A 27,598-nucleotide genomic window follows, 5' to 3' on the forward strand; every position below is an offset into this window, starting at 1 on the left:
ATTATTAAATATTAAATTTTATATCATCTACTAAATGTCAAATTATAACTAATATTACAATTTTAATGATTGATGGATAAACATTCAACAAGAAAACTAAAATTGTAGATCTAATAAAATTGATGTACTAAAATAGAAAATTTAAAAAATAGAGACAAATTATAAATTCCATAATATATAAAACCAAAACCAAAACCAAAAGAACAATTTAGGTTAATATGATATAACCAAGTTCTACCAACTAAGGCTAACCTTTGCAGTTTACACTATTAAATTGCTTTGCTACCTATGTATGGGCCTGACATACTTCATTGAATCAACGAAGTGTTGATAAATAAATAAATAAATGCCGTCATTTGCCAAGTTTTTAAAGAGCAAAACAGGTTGGAGGGAAAAAAGGACCCGAAAAAAAAATAATTCACCAAACGATTTTTTTACTTTCCTTTTCGCAAGTCTTTTTTTGAAAAATATGTTAACCATCCAGTATTTATTTAATAAAAATATAAGTATGTTCAATTATTGACCACCAAACCATCATAATATGGATAACCGCGCACGAGTGTCCGACCAGGTAGACAATCCATCCTTGCTTATCCGCAAGACAACCGTTATAATAATGTGAGTATATATATAATAAAAATAAATGATTACACAATGATGACAACATCTTTAAAGTAGCCAGAAAGGGCAGACAAAAACCTTGATTTTTGTTAGTTACGATGGATTGTATTCAGAAAAAATATGACTCTCGGGCATTTGAATATTATTATGTACAGAAAAATAGGCAAAAGATGAGCAAGAGAATGAAGAGCTAGAAGAACCTGGTTTAAGGTGTCACGGACTCACGGGGCAACTGGCTGCAGTATGTTGCTGGTTGAAGTTTTGGGTTTCACAATATGTGCAAGAGTGACATCAGCTTTGGCAGGGTTAGAAACTCCCTCTCGGAAGGGGACCTCAAACAGCAAAGACTGGTACAAACAAACTTCATCTTCCTTGCAATAGTAAACCTGTAGAGAGTGAATAAAATTTTATTTACATCTTCATCTTCACTTTAGAATTAAGCTTCCCAACATTAAGAGTAAGAAAGTCCCCAAGTTTCTATCGATATTTCTAATATTAATTAACATTTTATTCCTCCATTTATCACTTGATGCCGTTCAAATAAAAGACAAAAGACCTGACACTAAAAAAAAGGTTTGAAGGCTTGAAGCAAACTAGTACTTTCCAATCCAACCAACTTCTGAGTTCTATAATGAGGCATACCTTGCAATTAATTCTTCCCATTGAAGCAGAGTTAGAAGATCTCTTAAAGTGAAGAGTTGCAGATCCTTCTGGACTAAGGGATCCATCAAGGGGGTCAATATTCACAGCATCTTCAGGTTCAATATCAACACTGAATCTACTGCGTGCTTCCTGCAATGAAATTTTAGGACAACAGTCAATGAAATATACATTCCCACGTGTAAGCAAAGAATAGAATTAGTGTTTGAAAGAAAGGAGGATGACGAGGACCTTTGAAAAGTGATACTCATTTGGTAATAATATTTTAATAAACAAGTTCCCCTCATTCGATGAAATAGCATCTATGCTAATTGGCATTGTGTCGGCTGATGTTCGTCGTCTAAGACGTTTAAAAGATCTTGATTTTGGTTTAGGAGGTTGAATTCCTTTAAGCTCCAACGTACGGAGTTCAGATTCACCAGTGTATAAATCAAGATATCGAATTAAGCTGTTGTTTGTGTCGGCTATAAATAATCTCCCTGAAAACAGAAAGGGAATAAAATATTTCAAAGATTGAGCATAATTTAAAATTAATCCATTTTAGACCAAATAATTGGATCTAGTGATCAGCAACCCCAAAATGAACAAGATGTGTACTTGCACAACAAAAAGCTTGCTTAAAAATTCGACAATCATGCATAATGAGATGACATTTATGTGCATTGTAGTTCTGTATATAACGATATGGAATTGTATTGGGGATTAGAATTTTATTACAAGTAATTTGATTTGTTATCTGCTTTTCAGGTCTTAGAATTCCTAGCTAGATTAGTTTATGTTTACTTCAGTATGATTTTTGTTTTTCAATATTTTTTAGGTTGAAAAATAGGGCTGCTTGAGTTGCCTATATAAAAAGAGAAATGCTAACAATACATTCTAACATATTCTTTTGAATACACTCTAATTTTTTGAAATTTATTGAAAATCATAAAAGTTTGTAAGTTTCATGTTATTTAAAGAGACTCTCATTATTTGATAGTTTTCAATAAATTTTAACCAATAATAAAGAATGTACTAAAGCAGCACTCCTCTTATAAGAATATTAAGATTTAGCCAAAGGTAGAATTTAGCCAAACTTATTTAGAGTTTCTCTTCTACTAAAAGGAGAATTTGGATCAAATTGAGCTTTACGAAAAGTAAATGAAAAGAAACTTTTTTTTTTCAATGGAGATTTTTTATTTATTTATTAAAAAGTTAGCCTTACTGCAATTTCTGTTTAGAGTTTGGTAGAGTTGATTTTGATGGAGTTGATTTTGAACAGTCAAATGTGATTTGAGATGTGTGTCTAATTTAATCTGAATCAAACTTTTATTAGGAAGCGAGTTTAACTTTTAAACTCTATAAAATTCCAGCCAAAAACTACCCAAGTCTTGCTATGAATTTGATTTAAAACATTTATTTCGATCTAGTTCCCTAGTTCTAGTACCTGTTCTACATCACAGAGTAGCTCAAAAGGGGTAGCGCACAAGCTTAAAAATCCATAATTTTCTTGACCCATCCCAACTAATCAACTACTGTCCCCCATCAAGAAGTTTAAAAGAGCAATAACCTGGCAACAACAAAGCTAGTAGAATAAACAGCATGGTGTTTGTAGAAAAATTTATGGCCACCGAGTTACCAAAATACTTGGCTTAATCAAATGAAATTGGTGACAAGCATTGGAATTCGATAGAGGTAAAGGCAAGGCCAAATAATATAATGTATAGGTAGGAATATTTGTATGGTAGGCAAAATTAGTATTTTGGTTCTCTAACTTGTATTTCTGTCATGTTTGACCTCTTGTCAACTTCCATTGAAATGATTTTAATCTCATCACCAGTTCGTTGCAATCTCACCGAAAATCATTTCACTAGACACTATACTACTTCACCCTCCATCCTCCTCCTCCTCCATATAACCGCCTCCCTTCATCCACTGTCCACCCCCATTTTCCGGCAATACAACTCACTTTTGTAAAAGATACATATTCCTCTCATTTGATATACACCCTGACAATATACATATATGCAAAAGAAGTTTCTATTCTGTCTTAAGATTCATTAAAAGTAATATGTATGTGCAAACATTAAAAACAATGAATTAGATAGCAGTAAAAAGAGCAGAGTACCCTGGTTGCCTTCTACAATTCCTGATGGTTCAGAGAGCTGCGAGAAAAATGATAAATATGTTACACATATCTGTGGCTACTATGTAAGCAAGACTTTATATTTGTTTTACTTGGTTCTGCATGTTTGCATAGTCATTTATATCAAGAACATAAGAAACATCTTGTTTCATCTTCAAATGGACTTGTGACTTGTGAGAAGGATATTGAGAAAAAAACAAGCATTCGAATATGTGAATTATTTATACCAAATAATAGATGACAAAGCTTATGCTCAAGTTAAAATTAAGATTTTGGAGAAGTTAACATGACAAAGCTTCTCCAAATTATTTTGTGTATAAGCTAATTTTAACTCATGGATAAACTTATTTCATTTTTCCTTCCTATTTTTCTTTCCTAAAAGTGTTTCTACAGGAAGTTTATCCTAATAGGCCATAGGTCATATTAACAACATCAAGTTATCAGCTATTATAAATTTCTCCAAATTTCCCCCCATTTTTAAGGTACAAAAGAGAGAGAAATCCTTTTAGAATAAAATAATAGGCCAAATAACTAACAAAATGAGAGTAAACCACGTCAATAGAATAAATCCCAGAAAACCTGTTGTATATTTGAAGATAATATTACTATCCTTAAGCAACATCAATATATTTGTGGTGCTTCTCTTTGACATTCTTGTGGTCAATAAACAACTTGCAGAAGAATAACAGGAAGAGAGCATCTGATATTTCAAGTCCTAGAATAATTGAGAGCCATTTTTCACAAAAGTTGCCATTTATAGTGCTTCGTCAACTTGAGCTCACACAAACCTATTGTTGGAAAGCTTCCTTAATTGCGGTCACCTGCACCCCTAAGCTGGAAAGGGCTACCCACAGAGGAGCTAACTAGAAAGGCTGAGTTAAGAATTGTAAGTACAGCCACTAGATGTGGCTCTAAATCGGTTGAGATTCCATACTGATTAAAGATATGACCTATGTAGTGCTTACAAGGCTTGGGCAGTCCCTCACAAACTTATTTTTGGGGATTGAATTAGGTCCTAAGTCCAAATTCTAAGACCAATGCACTACAAGTCACCAAAATTATTTCATTAAAATCATTTTACCTTGAAACAATTGATACTTCCACACTTGTATAAACTAATGTGAAATAAAAAAGGAACTAACAGCAGAAAGTCTTGCACAGACGGGTCAACATTTTAAAACGAGGGTATAAACTGGAATTTGTATCTCAAATTGGAGATGATTTTGGAAAATAGCACATATGTTACCAACCTGAGCTTTTACAGCTGTTCCATCTTTGAAACCAGCTTTCCCAGTCCCTGCAATGGTGCTAACTCTTTTACTAGTTGGATCCAGCTTCTTGATCTGATAAGTTGAAACATAATAGACGGAAGAAAAATAGGAAATTCAGCCAATGAGGATAATGGAGCTAAAGTCTGGCCATCCAATTATGTATGTTGTCTTTCTAAGTGAGTTGTATCATGTATGATTCCAAACCTCCATGACATAAGTTTGATTACATAAATCTGACTTGCACAAGAATGTTAAGAATTAAATCAAGTATAAGACCTAAACAGGTTTGTCGAAAAAGAAAGAGCTACCTTCGCAAATTTATACATAAAATGTTTACCGTAGATATCTGATGTTTAAAGGAGTTTAAACCTGCATGACACCAAATACTTATTCCTAATAGAAACCAGCAGGATGACCAGTCAATCCTTGCCTTAATGAGGAAAGAATTGTTGGAAAATTCAGTATTGACAGAAAATTAGAAAATGCATTTAAAGACAAAAGGAACATGTAAAATATTCTAAAAATTCATTATTTTCTTAGTGTGTGCATGTACATAAAATTCAGATGGTGTTCTCTACGAGATATACTGCATCCCAGAGCCAAAACAATTCAAAAGTAAATGGGTCTGAGTTGTCTACCTTGTGATTGTAGCTATCTGCAATATAAATTTCACCATCATTTCCACACATAACCCCCAATGGATGTTGAAGAAGTACCTCAGAGCCTATTCCATCCTGATCACCAAACTGCAGAAGTTTGAGAGCATAAAGGTAGGTTACAAGGAGAAAAATTCTAAAGAGGAAGGTTATAAATATATGGTGTATCACTAACTGTAAAGATTTTTGTTGCTGTGTGTTTGAAGATTGAAGAACATTTGTATCATGAAACACCTCAGTTCATCTACTGTTATATTTTTTCCTTCTTATAAGGAAACTTAATTATTGAACAAAATATAGTGGAGCAAAATGAAGCAGGAAATATATGTAATTGGCTTCTGAAATCATATTAAAACTACCTTAAACAAATTGTCAGGGAAGAGTGGGTCACCACCAGCTAACAACCGAGATCCTCCTGTTTTCAGATCAATAGCTCGAACTGAACTACTCTCACTATCAGCGATGTAGATCTCCCTTAGATCTTATCATGCAAAATCAGGTGAAACGTTAATTATTATGAATGACAGTTGATACAAAACCAAGTTCAATCGAATTGTTGCTGCAGCTTACCTTGAGACAGTGAAAGACCAGAAGGTTGTGCAAATGATGTGCTTGTAGAACTATCTCAGTCAAAACATAATTAAATACGTATTAATCAGAAGGTTTTCAGGATTTCTAGCCAAAAATCACTCGAACAATTGGAATAAACCATAACCAATAATTTCAAAACCATGGTCCAACAAAGCACAAATACATACCTGCCCTAGAAAAAAGCTAATAATAAAGTCATCATTGGCATTAATATCAACTTCATTGTCCCTTTAAAAGATGCAAAAAAATTCAGGGATTATTTTTCATCCAATTTTTTGCAAGTTTCTGTATGACCTTAAATTGGCCAAATTGGGGAGGGGGGAGGGTGTGAACATTTCAGGAATGAGCTCTTCATACAATTCTTCACATAAAGTTTTTCCCAAAATTTCCACCTCAACTTTTAAGGGCATGCCAAATTGGCTCTTCAGACTTAAATTCAAATTGAAAAAAAATAATAATAAATAAGAACAATCAAAGGCCCATTTGTTTAAGTTTGAAAAAAAAACTTTTAAAACAAATTATTTTGTAGAGTTTTTTTTTTCCAGAAGTTACTATTTTTAGCTTATGAGAAAAGCACTACAACAACTTTTTATTTAGTTTTTGCTCTTTTTTTATAAATATTTTAATTCTTATATTTTTAAACATGTTTTCTTTTAATCAATTTTTTTTTTCTTTAAAAAACACAGAAACAGGTCCTTAGTTCACATCACTCCATGACATATTTAAAATGGTCACCACCAATTCTTAGAATGACAATGTCAACTCCCAAGTTACTGAAAGTGCATCAAGGAAAGGACACCAACATTCCCAACGGATTAAACAACAAAATCAAATGAAAATTCAGAGTAAATAACAATGACAAGCTCTCAGTTGATTCATGTTGAACATAACACAATGATAGGAAAGATCAAATAATCAGAGTGAAAATGTTGAATCAATATTTATAGCCAAGAGAAGAGGCGAATATAGAAATATTAAAAAGCAATCTAAGACAACACAAGAGGGATGCAAAAAGATTGTTTTAGAATACCATAAATTTTTATGAAATCATAATAGTATTAATATAGTGTGCAGATATGCATAATAACTGTAAAATAGTAACATATTCTGCGCATCATAGTATTCAAAGGTTATTATAATAGAATCCACAGAATAACAACTGAAATATAAAAGTTTGATGTCAGGAAAGGGTATCTGTATTTGATGTGATACCTTGATCCATTTAAATTTCTCTCATATCCATCACCACTGAATGATTTTGTAGTTGCATCCAATAAATTGTGCTCCCAAATCTGATGTTGGCCAGCCATGGCAATATAAATTTTTTCTTCAAATGGATGAAAGCAGACATCCCAAGGGGAATTGAGGAGCTGGAATAAGGGGGAAATTTAGGAGTCTAACTTTATGGTCCATTAAGGAGCCTATAAGAATCATATTTAATGAAAAGATGATAATTAAAAAAATTTATGAGCCTAACTTTGTGGCTCATCTTAGATTCACAAATGCTACTCATCCTCAATATTTACTGATCAATTTTATTACCTGAGTATCTCCTTTTCCACCTCCAACATAATCAGAGCCCTTGGTCCCATTTCCAGCAAGAGTCCACACTTTCTCATTAACAAAATCAATTTCCCTTTTAAAACAGAAATAAATGTTAGATCCAATGACAAGAAACCATTACATTGAAGATATTGAATAGAGATTATTACTGTATTTAAAATTAATAAATTGATCCATTGAACTTGCAACAGCTTGGATCATTCAATATGAATACAGAACCAAGGTTCTTTTATCAAATAAAACAAGAATATTTTCTTAAAGACTTAAACTTTCTAAGAATGAAATTATGTGCAGATCAGTTTTGATATTATGAAGCAGGCATGGCATATAGTACACAAAGAAAGAGTCTCTCAACTGTTTTCTATGATTGAGTTTACCATTAAAATATTTATAAAGCACAGATGATGTCACATATATCATAATAATGAAAATCATACTATTGATTTTCTGAATCTGACATGTACCTCAAGGCATGGTTTTCGGTGTCTGCAACATAAAGGATATTTTTCTTTGCATTATAAGCAAGGCCCTAGAGAAGAAAAAAATAGTACCTCAAACGTTGTCTAAATAAATAAGAAAGAACTAAATAAATACACTAGAATCTCAAACGTTAGCTACATTATTTTCTACCTGAGGTCGGTTAAAAGTAGCATCATCAAAGGAACCATCCTGCAAACCTTCCTCCCCACTGCTCCCAATTTGTACAATAAAATTCCCATCAAAGTCAGTAACCACCTGAATACCAAACATGACCAGATGATTTTGAATAGCTTTTCAAAATAATCAGATATTATAAAGAATCTAAAATCTGATTAAAATTGGAAGCTATTTTAAATAACTCATAAAACCAGCTTCTTCTTTTTTTTTTTTGAAAAAAGAGAGTGATTTTTATGATTGTAAACAAACATAAATTAGCTTTTTATTTTCTTTTTTTTTTGAAAAATCTCTAAAAAAAATAATCACTAAATTATTTTACATCAGAATCACTGTTTTTTAAAATCCATAACAAACAGACCCATAAAGTTTAAATTGTATTATTTGGGAGCACATGGTTTCATTATTAATATTTTGAGAATTTTAGGTTTAGTAGCTTGGTTCTTGGAATATATCTATCCATAGTTTGATTAGGAAATCTCAAGTCATTTAATTTATCTTAGGGCCTTCATCTTTATGATTGAATTTTGCCAACAATATTTCTGCGAATTGAATAGTGGTTCCAGGGCTCCAGTTCCATTATAATTAGGAGGAACGGACTTCTTTATTAATTAATTCTAAAGCAATTTATGTGTTGCCTTCAAAATATTCCTGATTCATCTTATATATTAGTAAAGGTTTTCAGAGGTAGCTGCTCAAAAGATAGTTTAACTTCTCAATAAAACTTGAGGAATTAACAACAGCAAGGAAATTCTAGAAACCAGGAAACTACCATACATTCTAGGTGGTGTTAAGATATTTCTCTGAATAGTTTGTATGAGAAGTAAGCCTAGTGACTCATCATTCTCGTACCAGGTAAACCTATACCTATACAGTTATCATGTGGTAATGGAGAGAGAGAGAGAGAGAGAAGGGGGGGGCGGGGGGGAGTGGTGGGAGGGAGAAATGTACAGCACTCACTATGCGGTTATGGTTGCTGTCAGAAATAAAAAGTCTGTTATTAAGGACATCAATTGCTAGTTTTCCAGGAAACTTGAGTGGAGATGTTGATAGGCGTGGATCATTATCTTTTTCCAAACTCAATGAAATCGGCGTATTGTCTAACATGTTCTGTTTTCCATAAAACAGAAGTGCAGCCTCCACAAAATCATCTAGATCCTTCCAAAACATAATAGCTATATTAGACAAACCAAAAATTGTATCACTGCAAATATAGTTTGAACTTTTATCTTTGTGAATAAAAATGAAAATAAGAGAACACAGTCAGCAAAAGATGTATGCACTGCTTCATCATACTTTATTTAAAACATGATATTTAAATATTTATTTAGAGCATTAGTTCTACATTCCAACCCATTAAACATTAAGCTACTTGGTAAGGCAAATGTGTTAAAATAGAAATTCCTGACACCCAAAGGTAATAGCTACACTGAATACGAATGGCTTTTATACCCTTTGAAATAATTACTACAATGAAGTGGGTTTCGAAGCCATGTAGAAAGCATTGCCACTAATTTTTTTCTGTATTGAATATTGACTGTAAGCCTCAACTAAAAATAGGATATAGCAAGAATTTTCTAGCTAAAACTTATTAGAATGAGTTGACATTGTTATTGACTTCCAGTTGAATCAGTTGTTCTGATTACACTATCAAAGTGTTGGCATAAAATAGATGTGGAAAAGTAAAAATGACCAAAGACTTTATTTATTTGATGGAGAAAACAAATTCTTCAAAAGCTTAACACTGGAAGGTTCTAAACAAGCTGAAAATAGAAAATTTCAGACTGACCGTGCACTCCACTCGTATTGATCCATGAAGGCTTTTTAAGATAAAAAAAACAAAGTGTTCATGTCTTCAGAAGATTGTTTTAACTCGTCCAAAGACAATAGCCAATTCAAAAGGATCAAAAAGTTAAAAAGGCTGCTATGTGAATGTAAACCTGCCACAAAAGGGCAGAAATACAACTTCTATATCAAAAAAAAAAAAAATCCTCCGGAATCATTTGAAAACACCTTCAATAGTCCAAAATAGTGACTAGGTAAAAAAAATGCTAAAAATAGCATTTTAGTCAAGCTAAACAGAGAACTTAGGAGAAAACATAATATTCTGCACAAAAGTGGTCCATGTTTTTATTCAAGCTTCTGAAAGTAATTCTCTCTTCTCCTACTCCCATCTTGTTCAGTTATATTGATGTAACCTTTGGGGAGTGTTGTTTAGCTTAGCTTTTCATTGGCTATACACTCCAAGACTGATTTAAGCAATTATTTCACCTACCCACCTTCCATTTTCTTGATACTTGTTTTCTCCCAGACTAGCTAGTGAGTAGTGAGAGTTAGTGTTGGTTGAGAATTTCTCAAGACTGTAGAGACTGATAAAATAATACTGGTTGTTCAATAACAAGGTTGTGTGAATCATTGAAAAATACTTGGTGTAAGCCAAACGAGGCTGTGGAAAAGAATACTTCACTTGTAAAGCTACCTTAATTGTTGTCACTCCTAGCCAGCCTTAGATATGGCCTATTTGAGGGTGCCTTAATTGCACAAGAGTGGTAGTTTAGTCTCATATTGACTAGAGATATGGCTTAAAACCTTATAAAGTTTGGACAATCCTCACTTACAGTCTTCACTTTATAAGCCAGTTTTGTGGGGTTAACTTAAGCCTTGATTCCAAATTACAAGAAGACATCAGAGCCTATCCTAGATCTATTGTTGGGTCACTTGCATTTGCCTTGTTTTAGGCTAGTATCCCTGAGCGCAAGGGGAAGCATTGGAAAGACACCTAAATTGTGGTTACCATTAGCCCACCTTAGTTGCAGCCTCTTTAGAGACTGTTTTAAGGATGTTGGTGGAAAGGAACCAAAGCACAGAAAGATACTAGTTTTTATTGATTTTGAAAAGGCTTATGACTGAGTTTCAATAGAAATGTTGTGGAAGACTTTGGAAAAGTTCTCTTACAAGACACATATGATGGGATGATTAGTAGTGTGAGAACTTTTCTATAGAGATATAGTTACATCAAAGCAAAAAAAAACTGTTTGTGGCTGTGCAATAGATAGTTACAGGCTCCTAAAGAAGTACATTTTGTTCAACCGACTGTACTACCATCTGTTGATGAAATGGTTGCGTGTGCCCAAAATCACCAGACCCAAATAACGGTTAGGTACATGCACAGCTCATTCGTAGGACAAATATAAATAATTTTCATACAGCTATCTAGCATAGTAGCATTTTCCTTTTCATCTTTACTATATCTCAAATAATCAGTCAGTTCTGGCACTACACAAACTAGTAACAGCAATGAAAAAGCAATACTACGCATGACATTAGATGCATATAATCCTAGAATTATCTTGCATTGGCATTACACAAACTAGTAACAGCAATGAAAAAGCAATACTATGCATGACATGAGATGGTTGCGTATAATCTTAGAATTATATTGCATTATTTAAAAAATGTCACAACAAAATTGAAAATGAAATACAGAGAGAGGATACTAAATGTCATCATCATCACCTTCTTGTGACCTTCTCCTGCAAGTTGTGCAAGAAGCTTACCATTGGGGCCAACAATAGCAAATGTTGGCCATGAATTTATACCCAACTCCCGCCAAAGATACATGTCTCCATCATTGACAACCTAAAAGAGGAAACAGAAAAGATATGATGGAGCATGATTTATTAAGGCAGAGTTCAAGAGCTTTAAACCATTAACAAAATTAAACATCAAAGCAAAGAACACAAAAAAATCCAGCACAATAAACCATCTGACCGAAAAAGTATTGAATTTTCATCAACTGAACATCTGGCCAATGTTCAATTTTTTAGAAAAAGAAAAACAAATACTTTGAAATATTAATTGAATTCCAAATTCAGGCTTTACCGGGTGAGAAATTCCATAGCGTAGTACTGCATTGCGAATGGCTTCAGAATCTTTCTCATTATCAAACTTTGCAGAATGAACACCCACAACAATGAACTGAGCAGACAACACAGACATCAAATAATTGATATTAACCCCTTTTGGAGGAAACAGACCCATTTTTTCAAATCAAACATTAACTGGACAACTAAACGACTTTTTATAGAGAGCAGTGTAGAATAATCAAGAACAATCTGGAAAAATTTAAGCTCATACCACAAAGTACCTTTTAATTGTATGACAAAATTGTCTTAAGCAGAGCTATACATCATGCTACATTTGATAACCAAAATATTTAGATGTGTGAAATTGATGATAAGTAATTACCGGCATATCTTTGTATTTTTTCTCCAAAACATCTAGGTCTGGCAACACGTGCATACAGTTTATACAACAATAAGTCCAGAAATCTAGCAGTACAATTTTCCCTTTCAGATCCTGCCAAGAGATATAATCGAAATCTAATGAATTATCGCAGATCTTTTCATCAGATTATAATTCAAACTTAATGAAATTACCCTGTGAAACTGAAGTGGAGCTGTATTCAGCCAATCAAGTTTAGATGGAAATTCTGGAACAATCTGAGCATTTCCCCTTGAAGAGTGAAAAGAAATTGATCATAATATATTAATAACAATTACAACTTCTACGTTGCTCATGGATGTACAAAGCTTCAATGTTCAAGCTATGTTTTTTTTTTTCCAGAGGATGTAATACTTAAATTTCTACACAAACAAAATAACTGACAATAGACAATATTCTCTTCAAGCTATATTTTGGATAATATAGGGAAAACAGCTATATATTTGTTAAGATATTGTGAAGATTTATTAGGGTTTATCATATCTTAGTTAATCATATCATATCATGTAAATCCTTATTTTTTCATTATAAATAAAAGATGTGTGGTGAAGATTTTCACACAATTCCTAAATCACAACAATATTAATAAAATAAGCATAGGGTTAAAATCATCAGAAAATAGTTATAAATAAACTTATCAAATCACCAATTACCTGCTTTCCAGTTCAGATATGTAGTTCACAAATTGCTGGATCCTATCATCTCTTGAGTTATCTGAGAACAAAAAAGAAATAATTCTATGGCTTTTACTTTATTTAGTATAACAAAAAATTGAAGAAAAAAGACTATAAAATCAATACCAGCATACTTGAGTGGAGATTTAACTTAGCACTAATCACCTGTCCTATCTAGCAGCTAAAGTTCACAGGCTGACTGTTTCTTTGACATGACCATAAAGCTTCAGTCACTTCATGGTCCAGAGTTTTAATTTAGCACCTAGAGTAGAAATGAGATATTTTATCCTTATCTAACATGCAGTTTTAAATTCAGTAGTCCTTTGTATTCATATTTATACATAGCACCAACACAAGCCATGAGATAGAAAAATTGTTGGATCGATAAAATAAGACAAAAAATAACAACTTATATAATACAAACATAATTCAATGATTGAGAGGCCTTTTGAGTGATGACCAAAAAGCAAAACCGTGAGGGCTAAGGCCCAGAGCAGACAATATCTCATCATTGTGGAGTATGTTTGTATAATAACCTTATAAAAATAACACTCATAAAATATTCCCTCAGACAAATACCATAAAAATAACCATGCACGTTGGATTCGGTGACAACCAATAACCCTTATAAAAAAATGATAATGATAATGTGATATATAAAAACAGATTTCGCTGCATGAAAGGTTAGGTCCCTTGTTTGAGAGGAGGATTGTTGGGATACAAACAAGTCCCACATCGATAAAATAAAACAAGAAATAACAACTTATATAGCACAAACATACTTCAATGATTGAGAGGCCTTTTGGGTAATGACCAAAAGCAAAACCGTGAGGACTAAAACCCAAAACGGACAATATCTCATCATTGTGGAGTATGTTTGTGTAATAACCTTATAAAAAAATAACCCTCAAAAAATACCCCCTCAGACAAATATCACAAAACATACCCCATCAAAAATAGATAAAATGGCAAAAGTCTATAACAGCACAAAATGAATTCATTACCTTCTTTCTTCTCCAAGGGTGGCTGGGTAACACCAAACAACAGATTCAAAACTGCTTTAGGGGAAGCATATTGCATTGCCTGCAGTATAGCAATTAGGTAGTTACACATGATTGAATCGCTAATTAATTGCCCATCAAAAGGATTAAAAGTTGAAAAGCTTAGATTCAACCAAATAGGTATGGTGCATACTTTACAGCAAATTTTGCACAACATCTATACATCATTGTACCTTCCAGTTGCTTAGGGTGAAGAAAAGGCAAGAGATAGCAATGCCCAGACTTCCAAATCTCAGTATTTCTCGCCGAGAACCCTGCAACCTGCCCAAAAATTATTTCTGCACCCTCATAATAATAAATCAATAAATAGTTTCATGGTAAAAAATTACACATGGGAAAGCCATTATTCATCATATAGGAGAATGACACCAACTAATGTAATATCAGAATTCCATTAATGGAATCCTCCATTGGCTTGTTCATGAATCATCCAACGTTGTATACATTGTGAATAAAGGCAAATAGATCTACATTACACTACTATTTTGGGGGAAATTGTTTCAACTTTTACAATTAGTGAACCTTAGATTCTTTACCTTTTCATATTATTTCCTTTTTTAAAATAGAAAAAAATATATAGAGAAATGCTAGTAAAACTCGCTAACACACTCTTTTGAACAACTCTACTGTTGTATGAAATTTATTGAAAATCACATTTTTTAGGGTCTCACTACTTATGTAATGAGCATCTCTCTTGATTTAATAGTTTTCAAGAAACTATAGCCAATGGTATTGTATGTGCTAGAAATAGTGTTAGAGAAAGTTCATTGCACTACTCAAATATATATTAAAAGCAAATTCCAATTCAATACATGAACTAAAATCTGAATTTGACCTAATCAATCCCTGTTATTACCATCAATGTCCATGTGAACTGAATTTTCTAATTATGCATCAAATGCAGGCATATTATTGATTTACTATTAAATGATTAAAAAGATTAAGGAATTGAAGACCCCGAAAAATATGAACTCTCAAAAAGATTAATAGAATTAGCATTAGTATTGAATTACAATCTAAATTTTGATTCTCTAGAGGTAGTAGTTATCAATTCATCATCCGCACCACAATAATTTGTTAAAAGCAATGCTAAGGCTGCATCTTACAAACTTACTTTTGGAAGAAAATCTTTAGATTTCAAAAGAGAGAATGAAAAGAAAATAAGTACAAACATAAAACTGGCTTACCCTCCAGCAAGTATAGAAGATGAAGGTTGTGCAAAATTATTTAGTGTTTCAGAGCCCTGCATCCTCTTATCTGCAATGGCATGTCTAGATAAGACCTCATGCAATATAATATCTACACTCTAGAGCACTATTCAAGAATAATTGTCAGAAAAATAACTATCGCTTGAAAAGTAAAAGAATGTTGATGTTTCTGTGTAGTTTGAATACAAGCACAAATCTCCTTTTTATAAGCTTAAGAATGTCTGACCCTATTAAGGGAAATAGGAAAAATAATGAGATATTTATCTAAATCTAATAATATCAACTATATAAACAAGATATTTACTACACTATCCTAACTAAAAGGTATACTTAAATAAAAGAAACAACTTTACAAGATAGAGTAATCAACTGAGTAAAAAAGTGTACATTTTGCAATAAGTGAGACGGATTTGCAATACAGAACAAATGTGACTTCCCCATTCTACATCAAAAGCAACATGAAAGAATTATAGGAAAAAGATTGATTTACAACAAACACCCAAGACTACATACTATATCCAACAGAGCCACCACTTAGAATATCATCAAGTGAAACACTTCCTATGTCATCTCGGATAAGTGTTGGGCCAGCAGATTCCAAAGCCTCATCTGATAATGTGGTCCTTACAGCTATGCATCTGCAAACAATGAAAACAATCATTTAAATATTTTTTTATGTCTACTGTTGAAATACACATACAAGCGGTCTTGGAGTCTAGAAATTGGTTTGGGTTGGTAAGTTCAAGAAACCATTAATAATCATCTTTCTTTTAACACAGAAAACACAAGTGAATAGTTACCTCATTTGTGCAGCTTTGGCAGCTTGCACTCCAGCTAGCGCATCTTCTACAACAATGCACTGGGAATACATATAAGGAGTTTACTTTTTCATGCTTAAGAGATAATACACATCCTTTTACCTAAGGATATCAAATTCAATGGGATACTGATCTAAGGCATGCACTAAAATTTAATAGATGCAGATAATCACGAGACTTGGTAAACTTAGTCCAGGCATTTAGTAACTCCCAATGCATCTTATTGCAGAAACAATTTTAATCTATCATGAAAGAATCTCAAGATAGTAGCAAATAATCAAGAATTTTATCACTTGAAAGATAAGTACCTGCCTCATCTTATTTGTTAAGTTACCTTAATTGTGGACACCCTCGGCCGACCTTAATTTGAGGTCTCTTGCACCTTCATTGTGATAGGTGTGAGGAGGTGGATCCATGTTGATGGGCAACCTGCATTGGCATGTTCCAAGCTGGTAGCCTTAGGCATAAAAGGGTGTTCTAAGCTACCTTATTTGCAGACACTCTAAGCCCGCCTTAGCTTTCCTCCTCATGCACCTTCATTGTGATGAGCGTGAGGGGGTGGATACAGTCCCACTCCCACATTGACTAAAGATAAGGCTTAAGTAGTGCTTATAAAGTTTGAATAATCCTTACTTTACAAATTAATTTTGTGAATTATGAGTTAGGCTGATAGAATACTAAATATGAGTGCATATGTGGCTAGGTCATAAAAGAATGTCTTAGTGGACTATAAGCAAGACAGACCCAAGAATAGAGAGGCTAGAAGCAGACCATATTAGCCTTTTGAGAAGTTTTTTTTTTTATTCTAATGTTTTCTTCACTAAAAAAATAATCCCTTTAATTTTTAAAACTCCTATAAAAGTGTGTTTGACCTTACTTTTTCTAAGGAGAAGTGGAAAACGAAGTCAAACACCACCTCAATATCATTCAATAAACAAAGCTACTTAAAGTTTACAATGAGGGTCTATGTATAGACCAACAAAACCCAAACACAATAAGACCTCAACATGATAAAACTAACCAAGTCCAAAGATAAAATAAACTAACTTTAAATTGAGACAAAATCCCAAATCAAAACCGAAGTTATGAAATCAAAAGCCTAACCAACTTACCAACTATCTGCATATTTTTGTTATCATAATAACTAACAATCATTGTAACAAAACCAACAGTCCCAAAAGCTTAACTTGCAAGGTGAAAACACGTTATAATACATCTCCTCTAGACTTAAAGGAAAAATTATTGGTGGACACCAAAATCTAGTAGACACCTACAGAGATGAAGAAAGAGAAGTGTAGGTATGTTAGGTGATATGATTTGATAGGTAGAGAGAGATGGAGCAAAACAATAGACATTGATAGAGTGTATGATATATAGGGGTGTCTATATATCATCACTCAAACTTAAAGCATTGACAAATGTTAGGAACCTTGTGCTAAAATCATGCTCCTTATTAGAAGAATGGAAGCAAGATGGATTTAACTCTAGACTATTTGATCTTAGAGGCTCTCACAAATGCTTAAGATCTTAGATGAAGACACACAATTGGTTTTATATTACATCTTTAACAATAAAACACCACTGGTCTACATAGTCAATCATCAAAAAAAAAAAAAAAAAAAAACTACTTAGGCCTCAAATGATAGCTCAATTTAATAGCATATACCTCACTGGGGGGCACATTCAATATTCTTGATGCAGCTAAGAAAATATCAGGAGCAGGTTTCAAATTCTCAAAAGCATCTGCAGACACAATCGCATCGAACCTAATAAAACAAATGCAATTGTATAATAAGAACCTTCATAAAGTGCAGGTTACAATTAAAGTCAAGCTGATGAACTCAGACATAATGTAAAAAGCAAATGTATGCTGTTTGAACCTCATTTAATTTAAGCATTCTACAGCTTAGCATATAATATGCAGTGGACTTACATTTCATCTTGGATTATGGTTTAATACCTTAAAGTGGTTATAACTAATTGAAGAAATAAAGTAGAAAAAATTCATATATATGTATATAAAATCAGAAATAGTTGGAGGTCAACATCTCCATGCACATTCAACAAACCAATTAGAATGTTGGCTTACATTGACAATGGTAAACCAGCGGCAGCTAGATTTGCATCAACCTTTATACGATCAGCACTAGATGCAACAGCCACTTTAAGCCCATTGCTTTTACACTGTTATGTGGTACCATGTCCTTTCTTAGTTAGTTGGTGAATCAGCAAAACAATCAACCCATGTTAATCATGATTAGTTTTACATACCTGAGAAATGAGTTCGAGGGCACCTGGAAATCCTATTCCAGAATCTGGTTTGGCATACTGAGATAAATGACAACACTTTAGACAATATCAAGTAGAAGAAATAAAAAGTAGCATCAAGAGAAATATAAATACCTTATCTAAATATATTTCAAAGAACCTTTTTTTTGCAGCTTCTGGGTCAAATCCTTTAACTCCCTTAACAGAAGCAACACCTCCCAAAAAGTTCGCTTCTCCTTTCATGTTAAAAATATAATAATGAATAATATAAAAGCTTAATAATCAAATAGCAACTCAACAAAACAAAATGGCGCCCATGTGCCAAAGAACATAGTCAGATCAAAGTAAAAAAGAATGCAGTAAGAGTAGGTTAGTAAAAAAGACATGTAGAATACATTCTTTGCTTCATGTTACACATAGTAGGTATGGAATTTAAAAAGGTAAAGAATTTTAAAAAAAATGACAAAATAGAAACTTATTATGCTCTTTTGTCTAGTTTTAAGATAGGAAATGGATGTTACCACATTCAACTTTTTGGAATAACAAGAATTCTAATTGTATACAATCTCAAAACTAAATTGCAATGCAATTTTTTCTTCGAAGCTATGGTGAAAGCTTTGTGGTATCCTACAACATAGACCAAATTTGACCAACAATTTCTATCCATTTAGTTCTCTTATTTATGTCACCTAAAAACTATAGATAAAATAATTAAGAAGGATTAAGAGGTCAATGATTTGTCTATAAACATGATTCACAATAACAAATTATGGCTACAATTGATCCACATGACCAAACCCACCTAGTGGAAAAAGATTTCATTGTTGTTGTTAATTGTTATTGTATTTATTTCTTAGAACCACCTAGAGGGAAAAGGCTTTAGTTGTTAAAGATGCAAGTGTTACACATCAATTGTTTAGTTTAATAAATTCTTTTTAAATGGAAAGATGATTGGGTTAAAAAAAATAAGCATCTCCACAACAATTTAACCCAATCCAACACAATCTGAATCCTTTGAGACATAGGATAAGGCCAACCAAATCTTGGTTAAATGTCCCAAGGAGAAATCTCAATCATTGAGCACTACATACTCCATCTTAGGGGTAGCAGGTTCAAATTTCATTAGGAACTTGTGGGTTGGCCCAATTGCTATACAGCCTCCCATGGATCCAAAAATACTCGACTAAGCATCTGATACTACTTGATGTGGAACTTACGCACCCCATAATACCCAAGTTCCTGTGATAGTGATGCTCCAAAGAGTTGATGTTCCGACAACCAACTTCTAACATAGCACCGCCCCTATCATAACACTATGACACTTCACTTAGCTTTTTTAGTTAGCCTCTCCACAAGTAGCCCTTTTTGAAAGACCGGCAACCAGCTCTAATACTAATTGATAAGTATCCAAGTACTTGGGGAACCCTCCCTTAAAACTAGCTGTCAAGGGGGAGAACCAAACACTTAAATACTCCACCCAACATCCAATACTACTCGATATAGAACTTAGCACAACCATAATACTCAAGTTTCTATTACATAACAAATTATAGTAGATATATTCCTTTCAACATGTAATAATTTCTTCCTTTGCACGATTTTCTTTTGGGTGTAAGTGTAACACTGAACCTTGGAAGAGTGACATACACCAAGTACTTACACCCCGAGTGAAATTCACCAAGTACTTACACCCCGACTGTATCAACAAGCATTAAGGTAACAAAGTGACTTTCCAATCAACAGCAAGATAGCTCTGAGTGCAACAGACTAACAGCATCTCAACACCAACAGAACACAAGAAGCACAGGTCAGATGGATCGCACTTTGCAAGGCACATTCAATCTTCGCCTAATTAAACCCTAAACTTGAAACACAAATCAAACCCTCCAGTAATTCCCATCCACCCAACAACACCCAAACCTTCGTCACTACATCCAGTCTATGATACTTTACTAGAGTCACAGCCTATTGCATTGGCATAATGACCTAGCATTAACACTATCACCTAGTTGATCCACGTCAAAGAAGCTCGACGAAGCTCTACATTGACCTAGCTCTAAGTTGAGACTCTAGATAAAATGAACAACGTTTCTCCATTTGTTACGTGAAGTTTGTTTTATGCGATTCTCGAAGTTACTTGAACAACTGGCCAAAAACACGTGAGAGAATTCAGCATACAAAAAGCGGAAAGCTAGAGAAGTACCGGTTCCCATGAATGGCACAAAATCGTCGACGGTGACTTGGACGCCGATTTCGGCGAACAATTCGACGGCGGCTCTTCTGGAAGGCTCTTCGCTGTTGCAGAGCACGCCGTCCATGTCGAACAACACCGCGGAAACCTTCCCCCACGCTCCTGATTTTCCGGCGACATTCTTCTCCTCGACGTTCACCGCGCAAGCTTTGACGGCGAATCTCGGCGCCAAAACGAGGCGTTTCGGTCCGCAATGGAAGAATCGAGAAGGAAGCGAAACAGGTGTGGGTCGTGTGGGATTGGAGGAGAATAAGAAGCGTGTTGAGGAAGTTGGGCGCGATAGATAAAAGCGACTCGTTTCAAATGCCATAGCCATGCCGCTTCACTCAACTGATTCTGTTTCTGAGTGGCGGGGAGGATTTTAATTCATAATTTTTTATTTTTTATTTTTAATTTATTATCAGAGTCATGCAATGTGTCACCTTTCGAGGGAACCTTATCCGCTTCCTCACCACAACATTTCTAATTTTTTTTCTTTTTATTTTCTCCATTTTGGTGGATTTTTTCTGTCCATTTATGCATGTTGTGTTTGAGCACTTTCTACTTTCTATTATTTATTAGACACTAGCTAAAATATAATTCACTTGGTATGACCTTTTTCAACTTAAGAATTACTTTTACACTGTGTTGTGTTTAGTAGGATAAAAAAAAAAAAAGGTAAAAAAATATATTGGATGAAAAATAAATGGCATATAGAGTAAAATTTAAGTGTTTAATTTAAAATAAATAATTGATTACTTTCATTGTTTAACCTGTTAAATCATAAAACCAAACGATTATTATATTGTTTTCAGAATAATGCATAAAAAAAGTAAAAAGGGAGTTGTTATATCTTTATTATGAATGTTTTTACAACATTTATTTATAAAAATTAATGTATTTCAATGTAAATCGTATCCCTATAAACATTTTTTTTTTATATTAAAGTGAGAGGAAATTGAACAACTCATTTTGTAGAAAATTTATTGGAGTGTAATTTGGTAATCCTTCGTTGTCTCGATACTGAAAATGCTAAGTTGTTCTGTCCTCAAAATTAATTGTACATGTAGTGTAGCAAAGACTTCGAGAAAGGAAACGTGAGCAAGTGTGGAGTGGGTTTTTATTATGTAAAGGGGATAGTTTAAAAAAATGTTAAAACGATTAAATTTTATTTATTTATATATTTTTAAAAAAAAAGTAAGTCGTGTTTATGAAACACTCGCGTAAAAAATAAAAAATAAAAAAGTGGTGTTTTATAACTTATTATGCAATATATTTTTTAATTTAAGTTAATTAAAGTTGTATTTATTACACGTGTTATCATTTTATTTCTTATTTTAATTATGTTTTTTTTTTGGCAAGAAAAAATAGAACAATAACAGTGAAGATCAAACTTGAGTCTTCATATATAACAGTGTCAATTTTTATTAATTATTATATTTTTATCAATAATTATATGTTGTGATATTTTGGAATGTGTTGTAAACAAATTCTAGGAGTTTAAGGACTCTTGACGAGTCTTTAGGTGTTTTAGAGGGTTTCTAATGATAAAGGTCCACTTTGACCCTAAAAGAAAAATATATAAGGTTTATTTTTAAATTTTAGTCTCATAAGCTTATTTCTCAAATAAATTTAGAAAGAGAGCTAGTGAGAGATGTTTTTGTGACAAAAGGTGACCTCTACTTCCTTCTATTTCCACAACAAACCTTTGAATCCTTCCCCAGAGATCTTTAGTTGTTGGAGTGGTGATCTGAAGCTCTTAGTTGAGGATTGGAGCAGTGCAAAGTTTTGGGGTGAACTTGAAGTATTCTTTTTCTTCTCTCGAATTGGTGAGGTAATGGAAGCTAGATTCGTGGTTTGGTTGTTGTTGGTTGATTTTGATGTTGTATGTTGTGGAATTGCATCTAATTCGTGGTTGTGTGGATGATTGAGTGATAAAATCATCGTTTTCGACGAGCTTTGGGTAGGAGATGCACACCGAGGGGATCTTTGTGATTCTAACTTGAATGTGATTGCATGTTGTTTTATTGGTGTGGATTGAGTTGTTGTTGATGTGTATAAATGTTATCTTGCTTTGCATGTTGGTGATTTTATGGATTTTAAGTGTTTTGAGCTAAATTCATGAGTTTACAGTGAAAAACTCACCATCACGTAGGGCGTGACTCAAATCAAAGATCTTTGTCTTACTTATGCTGGTAGCATGATTGATAGCATTAAGTGTGGAGAGAGAGATTAGTCATTGACTTGATCACGCTAAGCATGGTTTGAATGACACTATGCATGAGATGAAAAAATAGTCTCTACTTATATTGACGCCAGGTGTTAAAATAGTGGTGTCAGACATAAGGAAAAATAATCTTCTTTGCCTGAATTGGAGCCGGTCAAGGGACTTTACCACGCTAGACATAAGAGTTTAATGGCACCTAACCCACACCAGACACAAGTTGTATGGCATTGGAAATGGGTGAGGCAAAGATTTTCTTGCCTCAATGACATTGAGCACATGGTGGATAGTGTTAGGCATAGGTTGTTTTTATAGTAACTTGTTAATTATATGATTAATTTATTTAACATTGGTAGGTTATGTGAATCTATTGCATGTTGTATGTTGTTAAGTGTATTAGGGTCTATGCATATTGATATGGGATGATATACGTAGATGGTTATATGATTGAACGGTTGAAGTGCAATTGTGTTATACACTGATTAATATTGTTAGATCTATATTCATTGACCTAAGGTGATGGATATAGATGATATTAATATTGTTAGATCTATATTCATTGACCTAAGGTGATGGATATAGATGATAATTATTGAGGTGTGGTGTTGAGAATGCTTCAAACATGTAAGCATGGTTTGTTGACTTGTTGAGGTGTGATCGATGTTAAGAATGCTTTAGGCAATTAAGCATGATTCATTGATTTATTGACTTGTTAAGGTGTCGATGCTGAGAATTCTACAAATATCTAGCCATGTTGACTGACTTAAGACTAGAAGATAGGTTATTTTTAAAAGTTGAATATCTCATTATATGGATATTGGTGTAGTGGTCCATGAGTTCGATTATTAAAAACCTTATTCGAATAGGTGTTATTTCTTAAAGTGAATTATTGAGTCTCCTATAGATCCTTAGTTGATGTTGGAGTAAGGTATGAAATTGAATGTCACAACTCTTAACCGATTACTAAAGAGGTGCGTGGTATCGCAAGAATAATTAGTTGTGTTGTAATCCATAAGGGACTTAGTTAATGCATGTTAATATTATGGTAAGTTCATTCCCAAACCATGTTATACCCTAGTACTGTATAAAAAAATATTTTTTATTAGTAAATAAAATAAAACATATATAAGAATAGTTGGAAACCTTTAAAATCTATTTATTAACAATCTCAATGCGATGTTATATGAAATTATGACTAACAAATCTTCTAATAGTTAACAACCCTACAATGATGGTAATAGAGAGACACAAGGCAACGAGGCAAGAATGCAGGATGGTGATGCAAGCAACAATACAAGATAGAGATGTGAGGAGTGAAATGAGGCAGAGACATAAATAGCGTTGCGAGGAAGAGACACAAGCGACATATAAGACAAATAATAGAAGTGACACAAGGATATCATAAACGGTAATGATGAAAGACGATATTCGAGATAGACAAATGATTATATAATAGATGAATGAAGATGTAAAATTACAAGAAAAACAAAAATAAATAAAATTTCAATTATAATATTATAATATAATTTAAATAAATAAAATATTATTAAATAATTATATTCTTTTATATATATAAAACTGTAGGATACTAGTTACATACTATATTATCTGTGTGCATACTCACCCACTAAATTTTGTAGATTTATATCGATCCTATATCCATTCTCACATAAACGAATATCTATCTACCTCATAGGAATATTTTTATGAGTGTCCGTAAAATCAGATCCATCTTACTATCTATATCCGCACCCACGCGTTGCGACTTGCGATGCCTAGCCGTGGAAGTCCACGTATTAAAGCTAACAGACTTTTATGTAATTTAAGGTAGAACTGCAGTGAAGACTGCAGAGGAGAAAGAAGACCACAAAGACCAGTGCTACGGATCAAGGTCTTTTGCGGTTTAAAATTGATCACGAATCTCAACCATCAATATTATAGTATTTTACTTAAACAAAAAATTAATAAAAAATAGGTTAAATTATTATTTTAAACCTTTATTTAATTTTTATAATGATTATTCTCAATTTTATAATACAAATTTGAATTAATTTTTATTGATTCGACACATAAAATTTACAATATTAAATTTATTTATATGAAAATTATAAAATTTAATTGAAGTTGAAATTTAAGAGAATTATAAAATAATAAAAATTATATGAAAAGTATATTCCATAAACAGTTAAAAAATAATATAAAATAATATTTTTTATTTTTTATTACTTTTAAATTTATTTTCATATAATTGTAGTTATGTTTATAATATTTTTTAAACTTCATTTGAATTTAATTATTTTTATATAAATTAATCTAATAAAACAAATTTTAAATCTAGAATTAAACAAAAAAATATTCAAAATTATATTGCAAAATAAAAAATATTATTTTAAAATATCAAATTAACTCAAATTTAAAAATAAAAGAGTAAAGTAAAATATTACTTAAATAAAAACTAAAATAAATTTTAAAAATAAGATAAAAAATAAAAAATATAATTTAATTTAAAAATAAAATAAAATAAATTTACATGGAATATGAAACTGCACCTTCGACCGTAGAGGATCCCTATCCCCATTCCCCAGGGTCACACTGCCCCTGCCATCCCGTGTATCCTGTAAACGCCGTCGTTCAGTTTAACAGGCTTTGGAATTAGTGCTTGCGTTGCGTTACCGTCGTGAACCGGGTATCATATGAGTCAACGACACGTATCTGTCTCAGTGGGTCCATTTTCCAAGGAAACCACAAAACACTTCAAACTTCAAACTATCCTTGCATTTTTTCATCTTACTCGCTGGCTCTTACGTTAACTGCGATTACTATTGATTAAAAATAAAAATAAATATACTAATTTTTATATAATCATATTTAATTGATTCATTATTTCAATAAATGCATTATATTTTAAATATTAAATAATTTATGAAGAAATAATTTTAGAAAATAATTATTTTTAATTAAAAATTGATAATATCTTACATTTTGAAACGGATAAAAATTAGATAATGAAATTGTACTTAATTATATTCTTTGATTAGGATTATAAATTCATTCCAATATTATTTATTTATATTTAATGCAAACGTAATTAATTTAATTAATATATATTTATATTAATGCATATTATGAAAATAAAATCTCCATTCTCATTAAAGAGCAGTATTAACTATACATATAGATTTATAACTAAGCTTTGTGTTTTTGAAACATTTTTCAAGTGTTAAAAACTTAAAATAGTAGATATTGTGTAACAGAGGGAGTACATATTCTTTCAAATATTTTTTAATAATTTTTGGTTTCACAATTAGCGAAGTTTTAAGATTTAAAAAATATTTTAAAATAAATAATGTTTTTATTTTTTTAAATATAATTCATATTTTTCAATTATTAAGTATATATTATTATTTGAAACAAACAACAAATTATATTAATTTTTTATAAATTAAAACTTATGGCCAATTTATGGATAAGTTAATTTTAACATATAAAAATGTAATTAAAACAATTTATAAATTTTTTTAAGAGTATTAACGGAAAATTAAATAAATAAAATCGTATAAAAAATAATTTTAATTAGTGGGAAAAGTAGTGTGTTGGGAGGTTAGCTGATCTTACTATTTTTATAAGAGGGAGTGAGTGAGTCACGTTTCGTGTAGTCATTGTCTCAGTCTTCCAGGGTTAGATCTCAATTGAATACCTTCCCGTGTTTGTCGCGTCGCGTGTAATATACATTCTACAGTATTGTCTGAAAATACGTTGAAAAATACGAAATTAGATCTGAGATATCAAGTTTTATTTCATAATAATAACATGTATTTACGCAAGCAAAATACAATTTTGCACAACAAGAGCATCGATATTTATCTTTCTTAAATATGATTTTAATATTTTAAATTAACGTAATTTTTTTTTTAATTTTTAAATTTAAAATTATTTTTTAATTTATGTAAATTAAAAAAAAATTATTTTAATTCTTATATTCAAATTTTATAAAATTCACTTACGAATAATTTTATTAACAAAAATATTATATTAAATCGTTAATGATACATAATTATCTTAATCTATTTTTTTGAGTAATAGGATTTTTAAAAGTTATAAAAATTAAAGTTAATAACTTTTGAAAAAAAATTACTTTAAATCTCTCTCTCTCTCTGTAATCTTTTATATTTGTAATTGAGACCTGCATGCCGCAGCCATTCCATTTGGTCCTTCTGTACGAACTACGAAGGAAGTTGATGGGTTGGGAATGACATTGCTTTCGTGTGAAGTGTGATTTTGTTCCTAATGTAATTACCAAATAGGGTTACATTTGCATATTAAAAACTGTTGCACACGTACTATTCATCTTATTTCAATTTACTCGCTAGTCAATCAGTAACAACTGGGTTCCAGAGCATGAAATATTATTCATATTATTACCTTACACAGTTACACCTGCATTTACTAATTACTATGGTGTTTAGTGTATGAAAGCAGCACAGAGGGAATAAAGCTCGATCTTATTGGTTTATTTGAGATAAAAATTACATATGAGGGCTAATGTTCGGAAAATAAAGGTATAATTTTTATATATTTTTTTTCAAATATATAATCGAGTTCACCAAGGACTCGTTACTAGACTGACATATAACAGTTTTTTTTTTAAAAGGTATAATCAAATTTTAGAAGAAAAAATAAAGTTGATGAT

The 27,598-nt window shown here is 32.1% G+C and overlaps 1 protein-coding gene across 3 annotated transcripts; it reads right to left on the minus strand.

Moving 5' to 3' along the window:
* Window positions 1-608: 608 nt before the first annotated feature.
* Window positions 609-21,070, minus strand: LOC109796771 (haloacid dehalogenase-like hydrolase family protein). 3 transcript variants are annotated; one of them, XM_020356558.3, is made up of 28 exons: window positions 20,658-21,066; window positions 18,590-18,690; window positions 18,458-18,514; window positions 18,276-18,370; window positions 17,853-17,952; window positions 16,169-16,227; window positions 15,882-16,006; window positions 15,348-15,417; window positions 14,334-14,421; window positions 14,104-14,182; window positions 13,079-13,139; window positions 12,581-12,656; window positions 12,390-12,500; window positions 12,024-12,119; window positions 11,699-11,780; window positions 9,102-9,292; window positions 8,118-8,222; window positions 7,952-8,016; window positions 7,467-7,560; window positions 7,137-7,294; window positions 5,904-5,953; window positions 5,693-5,814; window positions 5,316-5,423; window positions 4,657-4,749; window positions 3,389-3,425; window positions 1,513-1,760; window positions 1,264-1,413; window positions 609-1,007 (listed from the first exon to the last, which is right to left on the minus strand). In XM_020356558.3, the coding sequence occupies exons 1-28, from the start codon at window positions 21,019-21,021 to the stop codon at window positions 843-845; spliced, it is 3,150 nt and encodes a 1,049-aa protein (XP_020212147.1). In that variant the 5' UTR covers window positions 21,022-21,066; the 3' UTR covers window positions 609-842. The 3 variants fall into 3 exon arrangements, with proteins under 3 accessions (XP_020212147.1, XP_020212145.1, XP_029126907.1); XM_020356556.3 differs by having other exon boundaries at window positions 9,102-9,299; window positions 11,658-11,780; XM_029271074.2 differs by lacking the exons at window positions 609-1,007; window positions 1,264-1,413; window positions 3,389-3,425 and having other exon boundaries at window positions 1,512-1,760; window positions 9,102-9,299; window positions 11,658-11,780; window positions 20,658-21,070.
* Between the last annotated feature and the right edge of the window lie 6,528 nt (window positions 21,071-27,598).

This window comes from Cajanus cajan, chromosome 6 (genome assembly GCF_000230855.2).
Source record: "Cajanus cajan strain Asha chromosome 6, NIPB_CcT2T_4, whole genome shotgun sequence".
Taxonomy (NCBI): domain Eukaryota; kingdom Viridiplantae; phylum Streptophyta; class Magnoliopsida; order Fabales; family Fabaceae; genus Cajanus; species Cajanus cajan.